Source organism: Rhineura floridana, chromosome 19 (genome assembly GCF_030035675.1).
Source record: "Rhineura floridana isolate rRhiFlo1 chromosome 19, rRhiFlo1.hap2, whole genome shotgun sequence".
Taxonomy (NCBI): domain Eukaryota; kingdom Metazoa; phylum Chordata; class Lepidosauria; order Squamata; family Rhineuridae; genus Rhineura; species Rhineura floridana.
This window is the reverse complement of record NC_084498.1, coordinates 7,649,625-7,676,438: the sequence shown is the minus strand read 5'-3', so window position 1 is coordinate 7,676,438 and position 26,814 is coordinate 7,649,625. Positions and strand designations below refer to the sequence as shown.

Sequence of the window (26,814 nt, the reverse complement as noted above, 5' to 3'; positions counted from 1 at the left end):
CCGAAAAGATAACAGAGATGGCACCTATCTAATATTTAAGGGTAGGGAACTCCACAGGGTAGGTGCCACCACACTAAAGGTTCATTTCCTATGTTGTGCGGAACGGACCTTCTGATAAGATGGTATGTGCAGGAGGCCCCCACCTGCAGAGCACAGTGATCAACTGGGTATATACGGGATAAGACTAGAACCTTGAAGTTGGCCCAGTAATGAATAGGTAGCCAGTGCAATTCTTTCAGCAGCGGGGTGACATGTTGGCGCTACTCTGCCCCAGCATTATTAACAACAGTAATTTGAACCAGAGAAATAAAGCACTCCCATTAGGCAGCTACCTTCATCATCTGTCATTGCAGTATCAGTGTGGTATCCACTACAAGTTATATGCTAGATATGCATGTATTAACTCCTACTCTATCCACTTCAGTACACCAAGACACACACGTGTGTATGCAAGAGTGAAATATTTACAAGGTGTTTATATCAAATGTAAAAAACCAGGAGGGAGGCACAGAAAATAGGAAAAAAGGCAAAAAGAAACTTTCTCAAAAGTGCCAGTTTAGAAGATTGATTACAGTTCAATGAATTTTGGAACACAGATTCTTTTTCAGGAGCAAATACCACAAAATAGATGAAGAGACAAAGGGTTACTGTGGGGGGGGGTGCACCCTGAGCCTCCCAGAAAAAAACATCATGGCAAGGGGGATCCATCAACCTGTGAAGCAACAGTCGCAGGGAACTTCTCCCTGCCAGAAAGAACACTTTGTCAGTCACTCTGAGACTTGTAGGGGCTGAAGGAAGACACATTCTAACCCTATCCATTGGCCAAGGGCCACTAGGAAGCTACACTTACCGCCTATGGGGTGCCTTTTACCAGCTTCGGCTGGTGAGACAGATGTGGCCATTTCTGGACCGGGATAGCCTGACCACTGTTGTCCACGCACTGGTAAACACCAGGCTAGATTACTGTAATGTGCTCTATGTGGGGCTGTGTGATGTTCATGTATTAGTGTATATATGGTAAGTGCTGTTTGTATAGGAGATACATGGTAAGTGGAATGAAAGAGGAGGGGGGAGTGAATGGGCAGTAGAATGCTGGATGATTGGCTGAGTGTTTAGAATGGCTGAGGGTATAAATGGAAGGATGACAGTTAAATCTGGGTGGACGGTGAACGTGAGTGGGTTGTTTTGGTGGGTTTTTGAGAGGAGATTGGGTGGAGAGTTGGTGGATGTGAGGAGAGTGTGGAGTTCGGATTAATACTAAGACCAGTACCTCAGGAATAGATGAAACCATATGCTTAAGTGCCTTTATAAAGTAATCTTGTTATCTCTGTTATTTAATAAATATATTTGGTTTACCAAAGGCCTGATCCTTGGCTGGGGTTCCACAGACCAGAAGGGAGGGTAAGGTAAATACCAAGGCTGAAGGGTAACAAATGATGGCAGCGGTGAAGAGAATAACACCACAAGTATTCAGAGCAAACCAGGATTATCTGCATTGATACAAAGGGACTGGGACAGTTTAAGCACGCAGTCACAGAGGTAACCTGATAGACTCAGCAGAGTCTCTGGGAATACGGGTTATAGGACGTGACTGGTGGTGCTGCCTAGCAGGGGGATCTGGTGAGGTCTATGCTAGAGCGGGGAGAGAAACCATAAAAAAGGACAGTCCAGACTGGTGGAGTCCCTGATGGTGCCTAGTGACAGGCAGTAACCATGAGCAGGTAGGAACCTGACAGGGAGAGCCAGGGAAGGGCGTCACAGGCTGCCCTTGAGGTTTGTCCGGAAGCTGCAACTGGTGCAAAATGCGGCGGCAAGACTGCTCACTGGGGCAGGGTATCACCAACATGTCACCCCACTGCTGAAAGAATTGCACTGGCTGCCCATTTGCTACCGGGCCAACTTCAAGGTTCTAGTTTTGGTGTACAAAGCCCTATACAGCTCAGGACCAGGATACCTGAAAGACCATCTTATCCCTTATATACCTAGTCGATCACTGCTCTCTGCAGGTGAGGGCCTCCTGCAGATACCATCTTATCAGGAGGTTTGTTCCGCACAATATAGGAAACGGACCTTTAGTGTGGCAGCACCTACCCTGTGGAATTCCCTCCCTTTGAATATTAGGCAGGCGCCATCTCTGCTATCTTTTCGGTACCTTTTGAAGACTTTCCTCTTTCAACAAGCCTTTTAGGTTGAGACCAATCCCAGTCTGCGTCTGTGTAAGAATTGCTTAATATGTTTTTTAATAATGTTTTTAACCCTTTTTTAAAGTTTTTTTTAAAATGTTTTTAATGCTGTTTTGTTTTAATGTATTTTAAGATCTGTTTTTATGATGAAACCTTCCCTGGACCCAGATAATCTCAACAACTATAGGCCGGTAGCGAATGTTCCATTCCTGGGCAAGGTCTTGGAACGGGTGGTCGCCAACCAGCTCCAGGTGCTCTTGGATGAAACCGATTATCTGGACCCGTTTCAATCCGGTTTTAGGCCCGGTTTTGGCACTGAAACAGCCTTGGTCGCCCTGTATGATGACCTATGTCGGGAGAGGGACGGGGGGAGTGTAACCCTATTGATTCTCCTTGATCTCTCAGCTGCTTTTGATACCATCGACCATGGTATCCTTCTGGAGAGACTCACGGAGTTGGGAGTTGGAGGTACTGCTTGGCAGTGGCTCCGCTCCTACCTGGTGGACCGGCTCCAGAGGGTAGGGCTTGGGGAGCATTGTTCGATACCCTGGACTCTCCATTGTGGAGTCCCGCAGGGATCGGTTCTGTCCCCCATGCTTTTTAACATCTACATGAAGCCGCTGGGTGCGGTCATCAGGAGCTTTGGAGTGCGTTGTCACCAGTATGCTGATGACACGCAACTCTATTTCTCCTTTTCATCTTCTTCAGGTGAGGCTGTTAATGTGCTGAACCGTTGCCTGGCCGCGATAATGGACTGGATGAGAGCTAATAAACTGAGGCTCAATCCTGACAAGACCGAGACGCTGTTGGTGAGTGCCTTCTCTGATCAGATGGTGGATGTTCAACCTGTTCTAGATGGGGTTACACTCCCCCTGAAGGAACAGGTTCGTAGCTTGGGGGTTCTTTTTGATCCATTCCTGTCTCTCGAGGCGCAGGTGGCCTCGGTGGCACGGAATGCGTTCTACCACCTTCGGATGGTAACCCAGCTACGTCCCTATCTGGAAAGCGACGACCTCGCTTCAGTTGTGCATGCTCTGGTAACCTCGAGACTGGATTACTGCAATGCGCTCTACGTGGGGCTGCCTTTGAAGACAGTTCGGAAACTACAGCTAGTGCAAAACGCAGCAGCTAGAATGTTGACGAGGACCAGACGGTCCGCGCATATAACACCTGTTCTGGCTCGTTTGCACTGGCTACCTATTTGTTTCCGGGCCAAATTCAAAGTGCTAGTTTTGACTTATAAAGCCTTACACGGCGCGGGACCACAATATCTAGCGGAACACCTCTCCCAGTATGAACCTACCCGTTCACTACGTTCAACATCTAAGGCCCTCCTCTGAGCTCCGACTCACAGAGAAGCTCGGAGGGTTGTAACAAGATCTAGGGCCTTTTCAGTGGTTGCCCCCGAATTATGGAACAGTTTCCCCGATGAGGTGCGCCTGGCGCCTACACTTGTATCTTTTCGGCGCCAGGTTAAAACCTTTTTATTCTCCCAGGCATTTTAATCTATCTTTTAGCTGTTAATGTACAGCAGGCTGTTTAACTGTTCAACATGTATGCTTTTACTGTTTTTCGCAATTTTATTGTATTTTATCTTATCTTGTGCACCGCCCTGAGAGCCTTTGGGCTGTGGGCGGTATATAAATCGAATAAAATAAATCGAATTAAAAAATTAATGTTTTAAAGTGTTTTTAGTGCGTTGTTTGCTGCCCTGGGCTCCTGCTGGGAGGAAGGGGGGATATAAATCAAATAATAAATAATAAAATAAACTTCTTAGTACAAGGGAGATGAAACCTGGCTCCATCAGCAGTGAAAGAGAGACTGCTCCAGTGTTGCTTATACCAGTATGGTGTAGTGGTCAGTGGTAGACTAGGACCCGGGAGACCTGGATTAAAATCCCCATTCAGTGAAGAAGCTCACTGGGTGTCCTTGAGTCAATTACTTTCTTTCAGCCTAACATACCTTATAGTGTTCTTGTGAGAATAAAATCAGGAAGGGGCAGAACTACCTTGAACTCATTACAGAAAAAGGGGTAAATAAATATTAGATTATGGGTCTGAAGAAAGAGATTCTTTTCTTTAAATACTAGAACAGCGCTTAACATTTTTAAGTGTTTTCTAAGAGTTGAACACAAGTAAAAACACTATCAATGCACCATTCTGAATGCTAAAAAAAATTGCTAAGGATCATTTGGATGAAATTGAATTGAACTGTGAATCCAACTAATTCATTTTGCAAAGGGACAAGCATGAACTGGAATTCGCTCTTTTGGGGACAGGTTGAACTTGAACTAGTTCCATTTTTAAAAGGAACTTTGCAAGATTTGTGCGTTACATACAATTCCAACAAAATTAAGCCACCCATTTCTCATGTAGTGGAAAGACCCCATAATCTTAAACATACCTCAGAGGGATGGCAGCTGGAACTAAGCATCAAAATATCTGAACACCACATTTGGGGGCATGGGGGCAAGAAGAGAAAACTATCCAAAGCTGGTTTGAAGTAAGGGGAGTTGTACTACTTATCTATTAAATGCACACACTTTAATGCATCTACACTGCTGATTAAACCAACAGACCTGCAGCCAGATGCATCTGGCAAGGAAGACTCAGGCTTCAAGGCTCTTTGTTGTTGTTTCCACAAACCAATATGGCTTCTCTTTGAATGTGATCATTAAAGTAAGTTAAAGGGCTATGCGAATCTTAACAGAAACACATACCAACACAACACACTAGGAAAATTGAAAACCAGAGGACTACCATGAAGAGAAAGCGCAGGGAAGCCACGCCCAGCACAGACTGCACAATAATCCCACAAGAGAAAGAAGCTGACTGTAGGAAGACAAGCGACTATTAAACATGATTTTTGCTTGCATGTCTAGCACAAGATGCAAATTAACCAGTTGCGGAAGCTGTTAGAGCAGAGGTGGGAACTTCTGCTCCATGGGCCATATTTGACTTGCCTGTTCTCCCCATTTGGCCCATGAGGCCATTTCAGGCAATTTACACTCACCTGCCCCACACCTGATATCATATACGACGTCAGGTGTGGGGTAGGGAAAGGGGCTTTGCAGACTTGCACACAGCACTTCTGAAATGCCTGACAACTAGCTGATCCCACCCACCTGTCAAAATTGCCACATGGAGGGGAAGATAACGATTCAGCCACCCCTATAAATGTTCCCCAGCCCTATGCTAGAACCTTTACATATACTCACTTGCCTTCCGTTAAATAAAATTTGCTTGGAAACATCCCACTGCCCCAAAGCACAGTGGTTTTACTGTATACAAGTTACATTGTAAACGTCAGTTTCAATGCAAATTAAGAGACAGGAATAACCTATGGCTACATGAGCTAGGGCAATTCTATTAACATTCTTTACCACTGCAACTCCAGGCCTACGTATTTTATCCCCATGACAAAGCAAATTGCTCTCACAAGACACTATTCTATTTAGGTCACTTCATGTCAGTTCAGCTGTCGCAGCAGCAAGTTTGGGCCTCACCTCACAGTACTAAGGTTGGTGAGGAAAGGGAGTTATAACCAGAAATATTATGTTGATAATGCAGACACTCAGATGTCAGCAGGATTAACCTGAGCTGAAAAATGACAGCAATTTGATTACAAAAAATCTCAGTGACAAAAGCTTTGCATGATAACATAGTCTAGAGCTACATAAATTAAACTTGATGGGAAGTTAGTAAAACTTCCACATGTTTTAAATAATTCTGGAGTGCATCCTATTAGGCACTTTTCTCTATGTCTTAAATCAATTCCTAACAAATAAAAACCCACGCATAATTATGTAGCAAATAAACCATCTCACCAGCTACTTCCACAATGTCACCAGGGACTATGTCTCTTGCTTTTATCCTTTGTACACTTTTTCTGTCTTGTCGGTACACTTTACCCATTTCGGGTTCATATTCTTTAAGAGCTTCAATGGCATTTTCAGCATTTCTCTCCTGCAAGAAAAAAAAATTACAAGGCTCAGAAACGGTTGCTTTTATGACTATTGTTGGCAAAACTATCAGCTTCCAGTTTTCCCATTTATACTATTAAGCAAATAATCTATGTTCCTTCACTGACATAACTACTGTTGCAACAGAGGAAGCAGCCTGCAAAGTATCACTGTCAAATGCAATCGAGACTCAGTTGCCAATGCTGCAGTTCATTTCACATTCTTTTAAATATAGTGTTTTAAGGCAAAAGGTTCATTTGGAGACAGTTCTTCAGCAAGAGCACCTCTTCATAATCAAAGGGAAATTATTTTCTCATAAAAGACAGGCAGCACCCTGTATCACTTTACAGCAAGCAACTCAAACTCTAAGCATATTTCTTATAGTTCGTGATTAAGTGTTTAACTAATATGACAAGACAGTTTAGAGTTACTTCTTTTGAATTAAGTTCCTTTTTCTATCCCTCCCACAACATTTAGCCACTGTTTGGCTAGATGTGTTCATAACTCTAATGTGTCCATAGTTACAACAACAACTTTGGCATCAGGGTTGAAGAAAAACAATTTCCCTCAAAGCCTCCTATTTGCACTTGTAAAATAAGAGATAGTACATGGCATTCCACACAAGACTTGCTAACAAAGTACCTACTATTAGTTGAACAAAGTGCTAATATTGGTCTTTTACAACAGAATGTATTAACACCTCATAGTTATTTCAATGGACTCTCCATTTGTCTACAAGAAATGAATCCGATTACATTAATTGTGGTTTATGGGTGCAGTTGTTTAATATGGGCCTTTCGGTTAATAACATTGTCTTCTCCCAGACAGTTTAATGTTAAAATCTTGCTAAGTTATTATAGGTTGTCAAAAGAAAAAAATTTCAGTCAGCCAACAGTTCTGGCTTTAATATCTACACTGAAGATCAAATGAGAAGTACCTGTCTGTAGTTTATGCTGCCAGTATATTCACATACAGCACTGGTACAAATAACAAGTCTTCAAAACTTGAGAAAAATTTACATTGAGGAGAAATACATGCCGACATGAGCTGCTACTTGCCATAAGTCTACTAGTCGATAGACTAGTAACCACTGTTGAAGCAATATCATTACAACCTTATGTACATCATCATTCCTCTCATATTCAAAAGGCATAATTCGAGAAAGATAGGGTTCTTTTTAATTTTATCTGCCATGAAATAAATGAGTCACGCCTGAATCATAACTTTCCCAAATATAACATTAGCAGATACCAAGAACTGTTCTTCATATTTTTCAACTGCAAAACACAAAATTTAACTAAGTGCTTTGAGGATCATGCAATGAACTAAGTGCTGAAAATCAAGTCTCTTTTCTGCCAAACCAGCAACTAGAGTTAGCTTTCAAAGGAAATATTCATATTGTTACTAGAAGTTTCGTGGGGCAAAAGTGACATTTGTCTCCCTTGGAATGCCTATTCAGAATTGCCAACACAACCATATTTGCTGTTATTAAGCTACCCAGATGGGCAACTTTAATAGCCATTAATAAATGACTATTTTTAACATTCCATCTGTGAGGGCATGAGAGAGGACAGTACAAATTAAGAGACCTGTACTATAGGGACATCCTGCTCAAACTTTCTGCTCCATATTAAATTCATACATTTAACTGTTTATAGCATTTGCTATGTGTTGAGAATAGTCGTCTTATATATTCCAAGCCAAGGCAGACTTCAGTAATCATATACAGTTAGGCAATTTGTGAAACACACTGGCTGGTTTTGTCATCATGGTCTTCAGGAAAGCATTGAGATTGTGTTATGAATTCATGCTCTCTCTTCTCTCCCCCTCCCCCATAGCTTGTGCAGACAGATTTCCTCCTCTACTTCCCATTTCCCAGTAACCATAATCTGCTGAAACATCCAAATCAGGCAAACTATGGCCAAACCACTTTTAAAATACCAGCCTAGAGTCTATGTGCAGCCCCTATCTATCACCAGCCATTCAAAATTTTGTGCCCACTATTTTCTATTTAGTTTAATTTATGATAGCTACCCGCTATTCCATGTCAAACCCGTAATATCAAAACCCAGTAAAATCCAACAAAATAAATGGAAACAGGTCAGTTGCTGAATTCAAGTTAACGTATCCCTATCAAAAGTTATTAGAATCTGGCAGCTCCTTCTTGGCAGTGGTTTTATACTTATACCTTATTTAGACTTCCATCAGTATTTGTGTTACCTGGGGACAGTCATTCCCAATTCCCCATACATTCAGAAATAACTATCTGGGACCTTTCCTTTTCAAACATCAGGACCAAGATTTCTCTTGAACACTGCATAGCAACAACCTCCAATACACTCATCTGGGCAAAAAGGCGCAAGATGTTAGGATATGGGATTGTGGGCCTACAATATGCACAATTCCGACTGTAGAAGTAACTCAAGAAATACCAGAATCTGCCTTCTAGCATTGGCTGAACAGCAGTTACTAGAGTTAGCATGCTATTGCTGAACACATAACCTCCCAAACACTCAGCAACCAATGCATATGATCATGGAATTCTACAAAAGAGCATATTTAAGAAGCAATTCATAGCAGACAGGATGCTCCTAACCTTTTTACTGGCATGTCAAACTATGCATGCAAATTAAACAAACAGAGTCAGACACATTTCAGTGTCAGGCATCAGCTACAAACAACACTCTTGGTACCTTTAGAGCACTGCCATTTAAAAGTGTTGCTCATAGGATGAGAAGTTTTTCTGCCAGACAGCACCAAATTGTAAGGCTTTAGAACAACACTGCATAATGTATGTAGATGCGGCTTTCAGTAGATAGGGTGATTCACAATACTATGCACATGTCAGCACAGCCCCACCTATTTTTGTAACAAGCCTCATTCACAATACATTATGCAATGACTTCACAGGGCAGTGTGATCAAGTTAACCCAGGCCAGCCTGACTGAAGAACTCTCAAGACTTCTTATCTCCAGGCAAAACCTAATTTATCACCAGCAAGGTAATTTTCAAGAGATGCTTTTTGTTACATAGGTAGAAGGCCAACCCATCAACTTTTGAAGTTTTAAACCTTAGAAAGATTAGAAAGAAACCTTAGATCCCAACTATCCTAAGAGATTACAATATAGTATGATTGTTTCAATTGAGACATTCAGTTTTAAGAATAAGCATACAGAGATTGTAGCCGTAGAAAAAGCTACTCTCGGAGGGCCCAAAAACTTAGGTATGCTCTGAAATTTCTCTTATCAACATACAGAAAAAGTACACAGATTCATAAGAGTGAAGACTCTAAGGCTGTACATCATAGTCTCTCATTCCCCCAAACACTCAATTTTCATAAAATGACCTAAAGTTCAACACTCTTCCTGAACTCACAGAATCTGATTTCTAGCACAGCAGATCCATCATGAAAGTCCCCCATTTAAAAAGATGTTTGCCACATAGTATGGAGGAGTGCTGTTTAAGCAATACAAGCCCAAATTTTGGGGGGTGCACTGAATTAGTTGCACAGCTCTTAAGATCCTGGAGTAGTTCTACAATGTTAAGAGTGTCCCTCAAAGAAGGCACAATCTGAAACACCAAATTATTTCTACTATTTCACAGCATGCATCTACTTCCAGGTCACTTTATAATATCTATCTATATTTATCTCTATCTATCTATCTATCATCTATCTATCATCTATCTATCATCTATCTATCATCTATCTATCATCTATCTATCATCTATCTATCATCTATCTATCATCTATCTATCATCTATCATCTATCATCTATCATCTATCATCTATCATCTATCATCTATCATCTATCATCTATCATCTATCATCTATCATCTATCAATCTATCAATCTATCAATCTATCAATCTATCAATCTATCAATCTATCAATCTATATAAATAGCAAGTTTCCTTAGAGGTAGTTTGAAATTAGTCTGTGCAAGTCGCATCATATTGCAACCATGATAATAACTTTTTACAAGATTCTGCATTACAAAATATTTACTTACCTGCCACACACCCACAATTGCATTGGCTACCAATATCAGTAAGATTACAAAAGGCTCTACAAAGGCTGTGATTGTTTCTTCACCTTCTTCAAACCAGGCCAACACCTACAACAGAGATTGAAGAATAGGTCATTTTACAGATTTATTTATTTATTGTATATACCGGCCCATAGCTGAAGCTCTCTGGGCGGTTTACAGTAACTAAAAGCACTAAAACAAATATACAAATTTAAAAACACATCTTTTAAAAACAATTTAAAACAATTTAAAACAATTTAAAACAATTTAAAACAATTTAAAACAATTTAAAACAATTTAAAACAATTTAAAACACATGCTAAAATGCCTAGGAGAAGAGGAAATGTAAAATTTAGACTGCATTTTCTTATAATGGTCACCTTAATTGTAGCTATAGTTTGTTCACTGGTAATTAGACATTTATTACATCATTTAAAAAGGAAAGTCACCGAAGCCACATCTTAGAAGCTAAAAGCAAAATTCATTTTGCAGAAATAATCACCCCATATGCCTCTTCCCAACTGGCTTGCATTTGAAAGCATTTTGCACATCTTAGACATCAGAAGGCTAGAACTGTAGCTCTTATTTTTAAAACAAGTTTCTAAGTTTAACTTTATTTACAATATCTAAATAAATTGGACTTGCATAAATAGTGCCAGACACACAAAAATAACCTTTAACAAAAAAGATTTTTCCTTGGGGAAGCTTACATAGCAATGTTAGAGGCTGCTACTAATAATTAAAATCAGGAGGCACGATTTGTAATGGTTTCTGGAAGAGATACCTGGTTTAGATCCATCCACGTTAAGTTTAATTTACTTTAAAAGCTATTGAAGAAACTAAACATTAAGAAGCATAGGGAAGTGCCTTTCTAATTCTTCACAAATAAATGCTGTCAAATACTTAAGTATCTTCCTGAACACATGCAGTTCCTTGAGTATACACATGAGCTACTCTCATGTTGTTATGTGGTTTCAAGTCAATTACAACTTATGGCGACCCTATGAATCAGCGACCTCCAAGAGCATCTGTCATGGACCACCCTGTTCAGATCTTGTAAGTTCAAGTCTGTGACTTCCTTTATGGAATCAATCCAGCTCTTGTTTGGTCTTCCTCTTTTTCTACTCCCTTCTGTTCCCCCCAGCATTATTGTCTTTTCTAGTGAATCATGTCTTCTCATGATGTGTCCAAACTGATAACCTCAGTTTCATCATTTTAGCTTCTAGTGATAGTTCTGGTTTAATTTGTTCTAACACCCAATTATTTGTCTTTTTCACAGTGCATGGTATCCGCAAAGCTCTCTTCCAACACCGCATTTCAAATGAGTTGATTTTTTCTTATCTGCTTTTTTCACTGTCCAACTTTCGCATCCATACATAGAGATCGGGAATACCATGGTCTGGATGATCCTGACTTTACTGGTCAGTGATACATCTTCGCATTTGAGGACCTTTTCTAGTTCTCTCATAGCTGCCCTCCCCAGTCCTAGCCTTCTTCTGATTTCTTGACTATTGTCTCCATTTTGGTTAATGACTATGCCGAGGTATTGATAATCCTTGACAAGTTCAATGTCCTCATTGTCAACTTTAAAGTGACATAAATCTTCTGTTGTCGTTACTTTATAGTCTTCTTGACGTTCAGCTATAGTCCTGCTTTTGTGCTTTCCTCTTTAACTTTCAACAGCATTCCTTTCAACTCATTACTGGTTTCTGCTAGTAGTGGGGTATCATCTGCATATCTTAAATTATTGATATTTCTCCCTCCAATTTTCACACCTCCTTCATCTTGGTCCAATCCCACTATCAGTATGATATGTTCTGCATATAGATTAAACAGGGTGATAAAATACAGCCGTCTCACACCCTTTCCGATGGGGAACCAATCGGTTACTCCATATTCTGTCCTTACAGTACCCTCTTGTCCAGAGTATAGGTTGCACATCAGGACAATCAGATGCTGGGGAACTCCCATTTCTTTTAAAGCAAAGCTATTTTATATTAAGGAACCATTGATGGCACACATATTGAATGCTAGTATATTATCAAAAGGTTTCTGAGCCTTTTGCCCTACTTTCCCCAAAAACATCCCCTGTGCTGCCCCAGAAAGCATCCCAGAACACTTTCAGAAACCATCTTCAACACAAGCATGAAGAACTGCTGCCAAGGGAAAGAATAAAAGCAGTCAGAGTCTTGGTTCACACACAATGCTCAAGGGTCAGTAAGTTAACAACAAACCATGTTTTCTTTTCACAATTTTAAAAAAACCATAGTTAAGGCTCTGGGCTAGATTCACATGTATCTAACCCATGTTCGTTAAACCATGTTTTAGCTTTACATGTTAACTAAGCCAATAATGGGCTATTTTGAGTCACAGTCAAGATCTCCTTTATACCAAAAAAATTAAGTTCATATGAGCAATCCAGTCACATGGTAGCCTGTATCGAACTCTACAATGATTAATGCAGAAAATAGCTACTACCGGATTAAACATATTGAGCAACAGGAACTACAAAGCAACAAACTTGAATAATGCTGAAATCATCAGTGCTTGGAAGCCAGTCAATAGTAAGCTGAGAACAAGTTTCTTCTTCTGCACAGAACTACTTTCCAGGTGGGATCAGATGCTGTGGGAAAATGGGGATGGGAGCAATACTGCCCTATAAGAGACAGGGAAGGCAACTTCTAGCTCATGTGACAGAAGGGAATGGTAAATCTTAAAACAAAGAATAGTTCTACTGGTAAAGCACAAATACACACAGTATGCTAGAATACAGGGTTTAAGACACTGAACCTGTGTTCTAACATAACTGTAAGAACACCATAAAATTTACATCATAAGGTTGTTGAAATGTTAATTGCCCCAGAACAATCCAGTATTTTTATTTTATTAATACATTTATATCCCACCTTCCCTCCAAGGAGCTCAAAGTGTTATAAAACATGGTTCTCCCCCTCTCGATTTTATCCACAAAACAACCTTATGAAGTATCTTCGGCTCAGAGATGACAACTGATCCAAGGTCATCTAGTGAGCTTCATGACCAAGCAGGGATCTGAATCCTGGTCTCCCAGGTCCCAGTCTGACATTCTGATCACAACACTGGTTGTAAATTATTATTTATTAAATTTATATCCCACCCTTCCTCCTGAAGGAGCTCAGAGCGGCAAACCTAAACAAAATAATTTAATAAGAAAAAGAAAAACATACTAAAAACAGTTAAAAACAGGTGCCAAGCACACACGTTTTTCTCAACATTTCTCCTAGCCATCTGGCTAATAGGCAAAGCAGGAGTTTTGCAGCAGAGAAGGAAGAGAGCACAGTATCCAGATTTTACTCCAAAATTTAATCCTGGCTCTTTTAAATGGCTGCAACTACAACTTATCATTAGCCACTTGACAAAGCTCCAATTATGCAGCTATGATGTAGCCAGACATTCAAGATCCTAGTACTAAAATGGAGGATTAAAGTATTTTCACAACTCCATCTACCAATGGAACAACAGCACCAGTAAGAAAGCCAATTTTATAGTCCATCCATGCACAATATAAAATAAAATAAAAATAAATCTCTCTTCTACTGCTCCATCTATAAGGTCTTATCCTTCAGGATTTTGAAGCACATTAGCTCCCACTTAGGCATAAGGAGTACAATACAGTAGGGCCCCACTTCTCTGCGTTCCGCTAATATGGCGGTTTTCATTTACAGTAGGGCCCCACCCATACGGCGCTTGTTCTGCTTTTTTCGGGCATCAGGCGCCATTTCATTGTCAGTGTTCCACTTTTCGGCAATTTTCGCTTTTTGGCGGGGGTCTGGAACCTAACCTGCCATATGAGTGGGGCCCTACTGTACGCCAATCTGAATGTTTTATGGTGGCCTTTAATTTCTGGTACATAAGAAAATTTTTATCTACCTTTCTCAACAGTTCCCAGCATAGACAATGGGCACTGGAGAAGCATCAGACAGAGAGGCACTAGCCACTAACACCACAAATAATTGACTAGAGGGTCACAAGAAAGACGTAACACTTGTTTCAGTGGAAGGTATCTCATTCTAACTTCCTCTAAGCATTTGGTGAAATTTCCCATAAACGTCACCTTTTCTTCAGGAACCGTAAGACCTAGAAACCTGCTCTGTAAAATGAATGTTCATGCAAAGCACTGATTACAAACCACATTTGGCATCTTGCTGTTCTCTCATAAAGAGGATGTACACTTTGCTAATAATGGGATATTTTATTGGACGTGGAAGGGCTAGCCCATGCTTATAAAGAACACAGTGCTTAGTTAAATTATGGAATTAACTCCCACAAGTGGCAGTGATGGCTACCACCTTGCATGGTTTTAAAAGATTAGATAAATTCATGGAAGATAAGGCTATCAATGGCTACTAGCCATGATGGCTGTGCTCTGTCTCCATAGAGGCAGTGTGCTTCTGTATTCCAGTTGATGGAAACTGCAGGAGGGGAGAGTGCTCTTGTGCTTAGATCCTGCTTGCTGGCTTCCCAGAGGCATCTGGTTGGTCACTGCGAGAACAGGATGCTGGTCTAGATGGGTCATTGGCCTGATCCAGCAGGCTCTTCTTGTGTTTTAATGTTCTTAATTTCCTTTGTGAGAGGTTAATACAATTAATGTGACAACATTTAGAAATGGCAGAATTCTTTTGAACAGATAAGCAAATTCATAAAATGTGGAAAGGTCCGTTTTAGATGCCATCTGCCTTTTCTCTTTACAGTCACGAACTATAAACTGGTCACTTATTAATTGTATTTTTAAACTGCCCTTCAAAGTTCCCAGGGTGGTGTACAGCTATTATAGTAAAATATAACATTTACCATATTGTAATTATTTTGATTGCATTGGTATTATATTTATGATATTGTTATACACCATCTTCGAGATGTCCACAAATAAAACACACACATTAAAACCGTAAAATCATCAGTAAATGCTAATAAGTTTCTTGATATTTCTGATAAAATATTAAAAATACAATTCTACCACAAAGCAGCCGTATGAACCTCTGAACAGGGGTTTTGATTAGATTATCCTTATTCCCCATTCAGTGCAATTCTTACACAGAAGTAAGTTCTAATGAACTCAAGGGGCTTACTTCCAGATACATGGATACAGGATTGCACCCTTATAACTTCTAAGGCTTTGGTAAGTGATTATTTGCATTGTAGCAAGATGTGCCACTTTATACACCTTGCAAAAGAGGTCAGAAACACCACTGCTGCTTATAAAAGGTGACTAGACCTGAAACAAATAGGCACTAAACTCCTCCACTACCAACACATAATGCTGTGCACATTCTATACCCCAACATAAAACTCCTGATGCTAGGTAATGTAATCAGCTTACATCTAATATACATATTTTAAGTAGTTTATAGAGGCTTTTTGGCAAGGAAGAGATTATAATCTGGGGAGCAGAGAGAAAGACTGAAGCTGAGAGAAAAGTAGACACTGGTTCCTAGCACAGATGGGGCAGACAAGGAATAGTGGCTATGGGTAGTCAAGAGTCTCAGCAATGAGTAGGCTAGGCCTATTTGCAAGTCCTGCAAATGCACATGCAATTTGGATGCCTTGATATCAAACACTCAATGTCTCTGGACATCAAGATTGCCACCTTTTAAGTTCTGAATCACATTACAGACATTATACTGATGTGCAACATTTGAATACAACACAAGATTCTTAATAGACGTCCTTTAACTATAAGCTGGTTCTCACAAACAGCAGTTGGGGAGGACTCGTGATAGAATGCCTCCCCACCCCCAAGCATTCACACACACATGCAGAAAATCAACACAGAAGTGAGATGGGTAGGCTAAAATCCTCCTCTTGGACTATTTGCTTTCTATGTGCAGGGTGTTTTTGCATATTCAGTCATGTTAGCCTCAATATGCAATATTGAGTGTGTAGTCCAAGCATAGGTCTACTATCTCAATATAAAGAAAGGACAGACAAAAGTGAATGTGACTTAGCAGAACCAATTATCTACGAAACAACTGGGGGCAGGAGGAAGGCAAGCCAGTTCTTGAAAACATACCACCACCATCGTATATAAGAAAACTATACTATTACTGTATGTATTCAATATATTTCAGTGCTGGCCGGCAATAGAATCTGTACTGTAGTCACAAATGAATTCACCAGTGGCAACTATATTGTTATTTTTTGCTCTGGTGAACACTTACCGCAGCTAGACTTTGGAGGCTCTTAGAAACAGCAAGTCTCACTGTTTCCAGGAGCCTCCAAAGCTCAGTTAAACACAAACATGGGTAATATTAGTGGTCCAATGCTGTATATTTTAAGTCTGATATAAAGCAGAAGAATTTACTAAATTCACTGTACACAAATCTATTAATCTAATTTGGGGGTGGGGGGAATTTTAGCTGGCCATGAATGACATAAACATTACAAACACTGCCAAGTGCTAAAGAGGCACAAAGAAAATATATCCCACTCCATTCTTATTAAACCGGATTAATTCCTGTCTGAATCCTGCTAATATTAGTTTAACATTAATTTTGGGGGTATTCAGTACATTTTCTTGAATTCACAGTACCTTATTAATGCTGTCCTTTTTCTCATTCTCTCTAGAGTAGCAAGCAGATTATTAATGACATACCATCTTATCAGGAGGTCTGTTCTGCACAACATAGGAAACGGACCTTTAGTGTGGTGGCACCTACCCTGTGGAATTCCCTCCCCTTAAATATTAGGTAGGCGCCATCTCTGTTATCTTTTTGTCGCCTATTGAAGATTTCCTCTTTCAACTAGCCTTTTAAGTTAAGACTTATCCCAGTCTGCGTCTGTGTTGGAATTGCTCTTAATATGTTTTTTTTAAAAACCTTTCCCCCCCCAAACAATATGTTTTTTAACCCTTTTTATTTAAGATGTTTTTAAAGCTTTTTTAAATAATGTTTTTAAAGTTGTTTTGTTTTACTATATTTTAAGGTTCATTTTCATGATGTTTTGAAGTGTTTTTATTGCTTTTGTTTACCGCCCTGGGCTCCTGCTGTGGGAGGAAGGGCAGGATATAAATTAAATAAAATAAATAAATATTTCATTTACAATTAAACAAATAAAGCATTTCTTTGCAATAGCCTTGACAAGTTATTCCATTCAAATTATTTAGCCCTACAGGAATTGCTTATCATCAATTCCAATTATTTCTACTCTTTCCATGATTCACAGCCAAAGTACTCTCCCTACCAACTGTTTCAGAAAGTTAGTCAATAGAGGAACATCGTGGAGCCAATTCATGAGACTGCACCCAACCCTTAGACATGTCATCTCTTATTTCTGTAAGAGTCGTTCGCTGTAACTCCGTTTCTTGGAGAGGAAATATATGGGACCTCTGGAACCAATACAATTACCTACTGAAGGCATCTTACCAGGGTTACACATTCTTAAAATATGCATTCTTATAAATTCTACTGTTTTTCCCATTACAGCTTTTTAAAAAATATATATCCAATTTTAGCCTGCCTAACAGCACACAGTGAAATACCCACATACTCTCTTCCTGTGTTGCATAACAGCCACCTCAGATATATATTTTCTGAGCAGTCTGAATACATAAACAAGTATTTAACTGGTTATTTTTCCAGTTATGCTGGATGCACAATGGGATTAGGCATTTTACAAACATTTTTAGGAGTTTTTTTTTAAAAAAACTTTAATCCGGTAAAATTCTCATTTAGGTTATATGTCTGTGAACCAAAAACACAGCCATTCTTCAGAACAAAAGGCAGGGAATAAATAAATAATAATAATTCGACTTGTAGATACCTTTTGAAGGTAAATTTGAGGGGTAGATGTCCACAAGTTCTCAGGGGGGCTGTTAGAAATGAAATTATGTTTTTAATCAGGATGCAGGAGCACTTCCATATACTAAGAACCTTCTCACTATCTTAATTAAAGATAACATGTTGGATCATTCCCTCAAGTTGTGGGTAGAAATCAGCAACTGCTTCCTGAAGCCAGCTTTCAAGAACCTTGCATAATGAGCTGAAATCCCATTTCTATACTAGTAAAGTAAAATAATTAACATCCCTCTTATATTTTTATTGCAGTGCTTCTTAATACATTACATACATTACAGCATATCAAATTCTTGATTGTAATACAATTGAACAAAAGGTTGCCAATTTTCTAAAATGAACAATAAAGCCATATTCCTTTTTAACTCATATGTACAGTGCCTTGCAAAAGTAATCAGACCCCTGACCTATGTTTATGCAAGCAACATGTTTCAGTTTTTTATGTTTCTTACAAACATTTCCCAACATAAAACCAATGTCACCTTACAATAATTGATTTTGAGTTTCAGTGTTTCAAAATAAAATATCATACAGAACAAAATTACAATGTACCATTTGTAATCCAGTAATATGACAGCATTGGTCGGGGCCCGATTACTTTTGCAAGGCACTGTAGCAAGTCAGTTCAGCAGAAAACATTCTTTACATTTTTCTATGCTGGAAATATTTTCTAACCTCCACTATTTGGCATATCATATGTGTATAGACAAATCACTTCTACCAACAACTTTCTTCAATCCTTTTTAAAAGTTTAATAAAATTAAGTTCAATCTGTCAGAAAGCAGAATTTCCTTGTCGTTACTAGAGAAACAAAAAAAGGCTGTTGGCTTGATGACTCTGTAAGGTAGGCTACATGTGTGTTTCCTGAAATATACCAACTCTGGTGTAAATATCACCATCAGATACATGAAGGTTACTAAATGTCAATTCTCAGAAGTTAGAGAATGCCAAAGCTAGGACACTGTGTATGAATGCTTAGTATAAAGTATTGTATATGAGTCTTTGTAGATGTTATACAAGAGCGTAAGATGATCTCTCACGTTCCAATAACTCAACCTTTACTGCAGGATCTGGTGCTAGAGAAGGGGCCTCCCTGACAACAGCAGCATAGTTCAGTGATACAGCATATCCTTCACCTCCAGGAAGTCCCAGGTTCAGCCTCAAACACCTGCCTCTCCAAGTGGCAGAGCTGTGAAAGACCTCTGCGGCTTGCAAGAGCTGCTGCCAGGCAAAAACAGACAATGCAAGACAGGCCACTGTTCAGGAAAAGGTTGCATCCTATTTTCATACTGCAAAGAATATTTGTATTATGTTTTCATCCCACTGGGCCACCCAAAGATCTCAAGGTGCCTACGTGATTTCACCCCATTTTATCCTCACGACCACCCTGTGAAATAGGTTAGGCTGACAGTGTGGCTCAAGGTGACATACAGAGTTTCATGACTAAGTGGAGATACAAACCAGTCCTATTCCAACACTACCTGCTACACTACACTGTGTTATAAAAGTGGACCAGGTTCTGGGCATAGATTTCAACAGTTAGGGAACAGACTTAAAATCTCATTTGTCAGAAGCCCTGTGGCATGCCTAGGGCCACAAAAATATTTTCCTTCTCTTGCATATATATACTATTCTTTGCTAATCTATATGTTAGTGGTTCTCGCACTCCATCCTACGTTTACAAACAAAGCGCCATGCATTTAAGAGTTTTAACTCATCAACTTCTTCCCTATTCATTTCCAGTCTCTTTCTAACACGGCTCACAAATAATAGTTGAATAGCTCCATGCAGTACTGTTCAAAAGGGAGAACATGTACCAAGCACCACCCATAGAGAGAAAGGTAAAGTTGCATATTTATTGTTTTATATACTTATCAGCCTGGACATATGAATATGGAAGCAGAAAGTAATTATCCAGAATAACACAATACATAATTCTTCACACATTAAAGCAGCCTTCTTCAACCTTGTTTCCCCAGATTTTGTTGGACCAAACTGCATCAGTCCTGACAATTAGCCATGCTGGTTAGGAATGATGAACGCTGTAGTCCAACACCGTCTGGGGAACCAAGATTGGGCAAGGGTGTATTAAAGTAAAATGTTGTTTTGCAGGACAGTAGGCAAATATACACATGCTGTTTTATTTTCTCAGAGGTTTCTTAATCTCATGCAAGATTTAGAAACTGAAAAGTTTTGCCCAAATGTACAATCAGTGGTTGTCCTTTTAAGCATTGTCTGGCCTTTTTGTAAATTAATCATCATAATTCTTCAAGAACACAGTTCTCCTATTATTCTGGTGAGAATTCAAGAGCACTTCACAATTAGGCCTATTTAAATATTCTGTTCCAACATTAAGATTCCCAATTGCCTCAGCAGTTCAAGGAAATAAGCGAGGAAGTATCTCTCTCTTTAAGGTCTCTGGAGTGCGATACACCTTTTTTCTATATTGCATTGTATCATTATGGTTTTATCGAACACATTAGATTTTTGGCTTTATCCTGTCATTAATCTGATTCGCATATCACACTAAGTTATAGTTTTTAAAAATGTGAACATGCAGCGTGCTGGTGAAATGTCCTCACTCTGCCTCTCTTCAGCTCCTGCTGCAGCGCACTGCCAGGAAACAAGCCAGACACCTGGCTTGTCATGACATCTGAACCCAGGTTCATTGTTTCTCTCCAAACAACCTATGAGCAGTATCCAGGGTTTATTCTGGGCTTACTGCTCATTGTTTGTTTGGGGGAAAACAAACCATGAGCTCGGGTTCAGACAGTACAAGCTAGACTGTGGCTTGCTTCCCTGGGGCATAGCAGAGGAACAAAGCAAGAACTTTTTAGCAGCATGCTGGCTCATTCAAATTAAAGCATAGCTTATTGTAAACGATGGTTTAACATGCCATGCCATTAAGCCTATAGGCTAGAATACGGGCCTACAGAGACCTAGCAAATCTAAACCCAACCTCAAAAGCTTGTTTTGCAGAACAGAAACCTAGGATTATGTCTCAAATTCATATGCAACCTTAATCAAAACAACTGTTCAACAGCAATTATTCAAGGATTACAGCTAGTTTTGTTATCCTAAAATACTTAACAGTATGCAAAAAACACTACTCCATAAATATCTTCAATCTCTACTCTATACAGGTCTGGTTTATTGAATTCAGGCATAAAATTAACCCCCAAGATTACAGAGTAACTTTAATAAATTCAGTTAATACAAAACCTACAGTTAATACAAAAAATGGAGTGCAAGACTATACAGTTTAGTTTAAAACAATATCAGAATACACTCTGTGGAGAAATAAATTCACTAGTTTGTTTCCTAGAAATCGTTTTAAGAAAGCATCTTCTAGGCAAAACCTAAGCCATACCATTATAACTGCAGGGAATTCATGGTAAGATATGGCATGTAATCTTCAAGTTTGAGTAATTTAATTCTAAAAGTCAATCTCATGTTGTTTTGTGCACAGCTTTTCAGATGATATGTTACGTCCTTGCATAGAGGTCACAGACTACAACCAGAACAGATTGTGAACTCTTTCAGAAATGCTAGTCCAATCATAAACACAAGTAATGGACTGTCACTCAAATTCAGTTGAAAACCAGGTTTTTTTATGCAGGGAAAATTTATTGATACAATGAAATAAATGCGATGTTTCTAACAATTTGCAGGTCTCTGGTCAAGTTTATTACCAATGATATTCCCCAATATTTTTAAAACAAATGTATTTTAAATGGGCATTAAGCTATACCGATTTTCTGCCATTTCCTCTATTGAACTCTAAGATAGGCTGACCTCATCTCACACTCACAACTTCCTTTAAATAAAATGTTCACTCATTCAGAAGTAGCGCAGCCATCCATAGTTCACCTTTGTAAGGAAAAAAACTAAAACGACTAAGTCATTCGTCTCCACAAGAAAGATCAGTGCCAAGCTTTGGCTGGCTGCAATGATGTACACATACCAGAACTGAAGGCCTTCCTTTTTGAAAGCGCACACCAGTGTCATGATATTTGAAACCCTCAGTAGCCCAGAATCAGCAACATCGTGTACTATGTAACAGTACAAGGGATAACCCTTCTCTCACCTGTTGTTGTTTTTAAAAGGTCATATTCCTACTGCCACAATTCATTTGCCAATGCTTAAGACAGATCTGCACTATTTGTTTTTGCTTTCTATTCTTCTGGCTCCTAAAAAGGCCTCAACAATTAAGTTACTTAGAAAACTCTGCCACATACATCAACATTTTGGGAAAGAGCCATAGCTGACAGTTCCACGTATGACCCACAGTTTCTGCATGTGAACAGACATTTCTAAACCCTTTTCACACCAGTGTTTCATGATCCCTGAAAAGCTGTTCCAGGAAATAATGGGGCTCTCCAGAACAGCTAATACGGCATGAAAGGCTGCAATTAAAGGGAAATCTAGAGTTGGCATGCATGATGGAAGCACTAGAGCACATGTTTGGGTGTGCACAAAGGGTCCTGCAAATCTCAGCCTTCTCTCCAACTTTTCAGTCTGTAAAGTGCTGTACATTCTTTATCTCAGTCATCCTCACAGCAATCCTTTTTGTAGGTTAGGCAGGCACAAGCAGCAACATGTCAAAGGCTACCAAGAGTTTTGGAGCTGAGTAATTATTCAAACCAGGGACTCCACACAGCCAAACAGAATACTACCAACTGCACCATACCCATAATGTTTAAATTTAATCTCCATACATAATATTTTTTAAAAGAAACTACCAACCCCTTCCTTTTCAACATCTCAGAATGTGTGAACCATGATCAACTCTTCCGTTTTGATCTTTGCTGCACATTTACCATTCCTCCACAATCACACAGTTGGCATTAGACAATGTTAAGCCTACTCAATGCCTTTTTTTTAAAAAAAGTAAAAATATCCAGAACTGGTTTCAAAGCGCCATCCTACCAATTCTGCATGCAAGGCAAAGAGTTTATTTTATAAAGAAGCTTCCCAAAGGTCAGTTACCAAATTTGGTCAACAATGGTGCCATCACTGCTGTCATCATTCTTGTCACTGTCAAGAGCAACAACTGTCACCTTGCTATTATCAGCAAGGGAAGGCAACTGGAATATTCCCCATGCAAATTCTATTTACAGCATCCAAAAAAAGACTCCCAGAGTCTCAGTTAGTTTCATAACAATCAAGTGCAAAAAGAATATTAGTTCACCTTCTTACTGGGGCCAAGGTTAAAAGGCAAGCACCGGGAAATGCTGCTTCAAATATAGAAATTTCACAGATGAAAATAATATCTATCCAAAGATATCAGTGTACATTTGGTTTAACAGGTATGTCATCTTGGTTCAATGTTAAAACACAGTTTTTCATTCAAGTGTTTCAACAAAATGTAATTTGCTATAACCTGGATTGGGATCCATGTTATTGCCCTAAAATCCAGAGTTGAAAATACTTTTCATGTGAATGAACTGTAAAGAACAAGATGCCCAGTCTCAACTAAACCTTAGATAAATTGAAATGCATGGATCTTATACTCAGTTTAAGAACTTTTGAAAAACCTGTACATCAATATAGACAAGGCAAGTGAGACAAATATGAAATCAAAGATATAAGAGGATACTTACAAATGATATACATGCTGCCAACAACAAAATTCTAACTAATAAATCTTCAAACTGTTCGATCACAAGCTCAAGTAAAGTTTTTCCTGCCAAGATAAAATGTAGGTATAAGTTGTCAAATATACACTGCTGAAGTGTTATACAGAAATATGAAATTCCTTACAAGCTTCTTACCTTCTTCAGCTGGTAGCTCTTTAAGAGGCAAAGGTTTCCAGAAAGCATGTTAAAGAAAGAGAAAAATAATAAGACAACTTTTATTAAAAACTAGTATAAAAGAATCTATAATCGATACCTCAGCTACATTATATAGAATTAAAGGGGTTTTAACATTTTTTTTAACTTGAAGGCAATGTAAAAGGCACATGAGGCCTTCTTTCAATGAGGCATAGAGTGCAGGCCTCATGCTCCCTGCATTTAATGTCAAGTATATTTCAGCATCAAGCTGGAGAGGTTAGAAATACTGCTGCCAACCACAACTTCTACTGCAACTCCACACACACAGGGTCAAAGGCACCGAAACTGACTCCCACCACCCTAGGCCACAGCCAAACAGATTCCCCCCCCCCAAAAAAATTCAACGCTCAAAAGCAGAGGATGGGAATGAGGGAAGATACATTTATTCCCCTTTCAGGAACAACTCCCCCACCTCTGGCCCTGTGATACAATTTCCTATTTGAAAGCCGGTTTTGCAACGTAGAGAAAGCAGCGTGCCTTTCCCCCCTTCAAAATCCTCTTTTAAGTCAAGCGCATTGTTTAACAGGAATGAGGGACCGAGCCGGAAGGAAAAGAACAGAAGCAGCAAAGGTCAACTAAGCAGCAGAAGGGCTAAAATGATAAGGAAGGAAAGAGGCATAAAAACTGTTCCCTATATGACAGAAGCGGGTCTTCCCTCCTTAAAGGTGAAAAGGAAGTGGGCAGGCAGCCTGCACGTTGGAACAGGCCCAGAAGCCTGGGGCACTGAAGGGAATCCACGAGGTGGATTTGCAAGTCAGCCATCTTCTCTCTCTCGCTCCCTTTTCTTTTATTCCGGGTCCTGAAGCAGATGCCGGGTTTTGGGTGTGTGCCTGCCTGCATGTGTGCGTGCGTGTGGGATCTCTACACACGTTGAGGCCTCGAAAACGGGCCGAGAGAAAAGGTGGAAAAAGAAGGGATGATAAAAAGGAAGGGGGGGGGAAGGAGGGAGAGAGCGAGGAAATCCCGGCAGCGGCTGCATCTCCCTTGTACCAAGCGGAGGAGGAGAAGGTAGCGGAGGGTTGCTGTTCCGACCTACCGTTGGCACCCCATCTCTCCTTGAGCTTCTTGACTTGCTCCGAGCTGAGCCCGGTGCTCTCGTTGACGCTGAAATAAGCCAAAACTTCCTCCACCGTCTTGGTATGCGCGTTCTCCATGGCTGAGGCCAGGGAAAAGCCGGAGCAGCAGCAAATGGAGCCTGGCTGGTGTTTCTCCCTCTCCTTGCCTCTGTCTCTCTCTCTTCCTCTTCCTTCTTTGCAGCAGAAACAGGCAACAGGAACAGCAACAGCGCGCACACACAAAAAGGGGGGTCTACACTCACCACCAACCTACCTCTCTCTCCCCCCACCACCCTCCCCTCCCCTTAAGGATCCCCGCTCCTCCTCGGGTTGGTCACCATCAAGAGATCCAGAGACCACTCGGGGGCTTTTTAAATAAAAATGAAGCAAGCCAGTAAACCCAAGCACTCTGCCTCAGCAAAGAGAATTGGGGGGAGGGTCTTTTTCCCTTTCCTATTTGCTCCAGAAAAAACTATATGGGGGGCGATAAGTCAGCCCCCGTCCTCGTCCTCCTCTCACCCCACAGAAAGGCACCCTTGCTTTTTTACCTTCAAGGGGGCCTCACCCGACCCAGTCCAATTCAAGGGATATTTTGTGAAGGGATGCCCTCCAAAAAAGATGGGGTACTATACCCCTAACAGAGGCTTTATGAGAGGATTAAAAGAACCCCCTTTTTTTAAAAAAAGTCCCTCCTCGATTCCTCTCCTTTCCGTCTGGAAGTTGGGAGCTGGAGGGGGAAAGAGAAAGACAATAAATAATGGCCCCTTGCCGCCTTCCCGAGGGCCAACGGCTGCCCCTTCTCGCTTCCCTCAGGGCCGCCACTGGGGGGGCACGAGGATGGATTGCCCCACCCGCTTCTGAGGGGCAGGCTGAACGGCTCCGGCTCCTTCGCTACTCTCCCGGCTCGGTGGTCTCCAGAAGGCAGCTGCAGCTCAGGCCTAGGTCGGCTCGCCGGTTCTCCCCCCCTTTTTGTGCGTGTGGTGGTTGGGGCTTGTTGTTGTTTTTTTAAGTTCCCCCTCCCCTTGTCCCTACCCCCGTCTCCGCTTCCCTCCCCGGCGCTGGCTGAGCCGGCCGCGGCTGCTCTAATATAATTTATCGGAGCCAACTCGCCGCTGCCCCTCTGGCGGCCGCGGCATGTGGACGACGTTCATTGGCCGAGAGCGGCGAGCGAAGGAAAGGGGGGGAGGAGGGAAAACAGCCCCGCCTCCCCATGACGCCACTCCGCAAAGCCCGTATCCTGCTGCTGAGGTTTCGCCACAGAAGCCGGGAAGACAGACCGGGAAGGCGGGAGGAGGAGCGAAGCGAATCGACCCTCCTCAATCACATTATTATTCTTTTGCCCGTCTGCTCCGCACATTAATTTTGTGGCACGCGGTGACGACCCTGCTGTTAATCCCCGCAAAGTTCGGGAATGGGTTTTGCTTGGGAAGAGACCATGCGGGCGGGCGTGCAAACCAAAGGATTGTCAATAGGTTATTTTTTTTTTAAAAAAGGGAGCCGAGGAAAGTCTCGAGCGTCCAACTGCCGGGTTTCCTCTTCTCAGCGGAGTTGGGGGAGGGGAAGCCAAGCTGCCTGTGTGTCTCCTGACGTGACACTGGGCGGCATTTTGCCTCTTCGCCTTCGTTGTTCAGGTTAAGGGGCCGCGTCCCCAAATACGCACCGGAGTTTTACTTTTTAACACGTTGAATATGTGTGTGAGAACATGTACGGTGGGCGCACGCGTTCCTCTCTCTCGAAGCACCAACATTTAGTACAAAGAGACAATAGAACCTATCCAATGTTAGTCCTGCAGTCAGAATACACCCATTGAAATGAATGGACTTGTTACTCATGTCCATTAATTTCAGTGGATCTACTCTGAGAAAAACTTCGTTGGATGCAATCCAATGTGATGGCTTCATTGTTTAATATCTTTTCACAGGAGT

The 26,814-nt window shown here is 40.7% G+C and overlaps 1 protein-coding gene across 2 annotated transcripts in view; it reads right to left on the bottom strand.

Moving 5' to 3' along the window:
* Window positions 1-25,944, bottom strand: part of ATP2A2 (ATPase sarcoplasmic/endoplasmic reticulum Ca2+ transporting 2) — a 69,977-nt gene extending 44,033 nt beyond the window's left edge. Inside the window, exons 1-5 of one of the 2 annotated variants that reach the window (XM_061603380.1) lie at window positions 24,871-25,944; window positions 23,775-23,792; window positions 23,604-23,686; window positions 10,154-10,258; window positions 6,010-6,148 (exon numbers count right to left, since the gene is read on the bottom strand). In XM_061603380.1, coding sequence (XP_061459364.1) covers window positions 6,010-6,148; window positions 10,154-10,258; window positions 23,604-23,686; window positions 23,775-23,792; window positions 24,871-24,988 — 463 coding nt within the window. In that variant the 5' untranslated portion in view covers window positions 24,989-25,944. The remainder of the gene's footprint in view (window positions 1-6,009; window positions 6,149-10,153; window positions 10,259-23,603; window positions 23,687-23,774; window positions 23,793-24,870) is intronic. The other variant, XM_061603381.1, reaches the window with a different exon arrangement.
* Window positions 25,945-26,814: the final 870 nt, after the last annotated feature.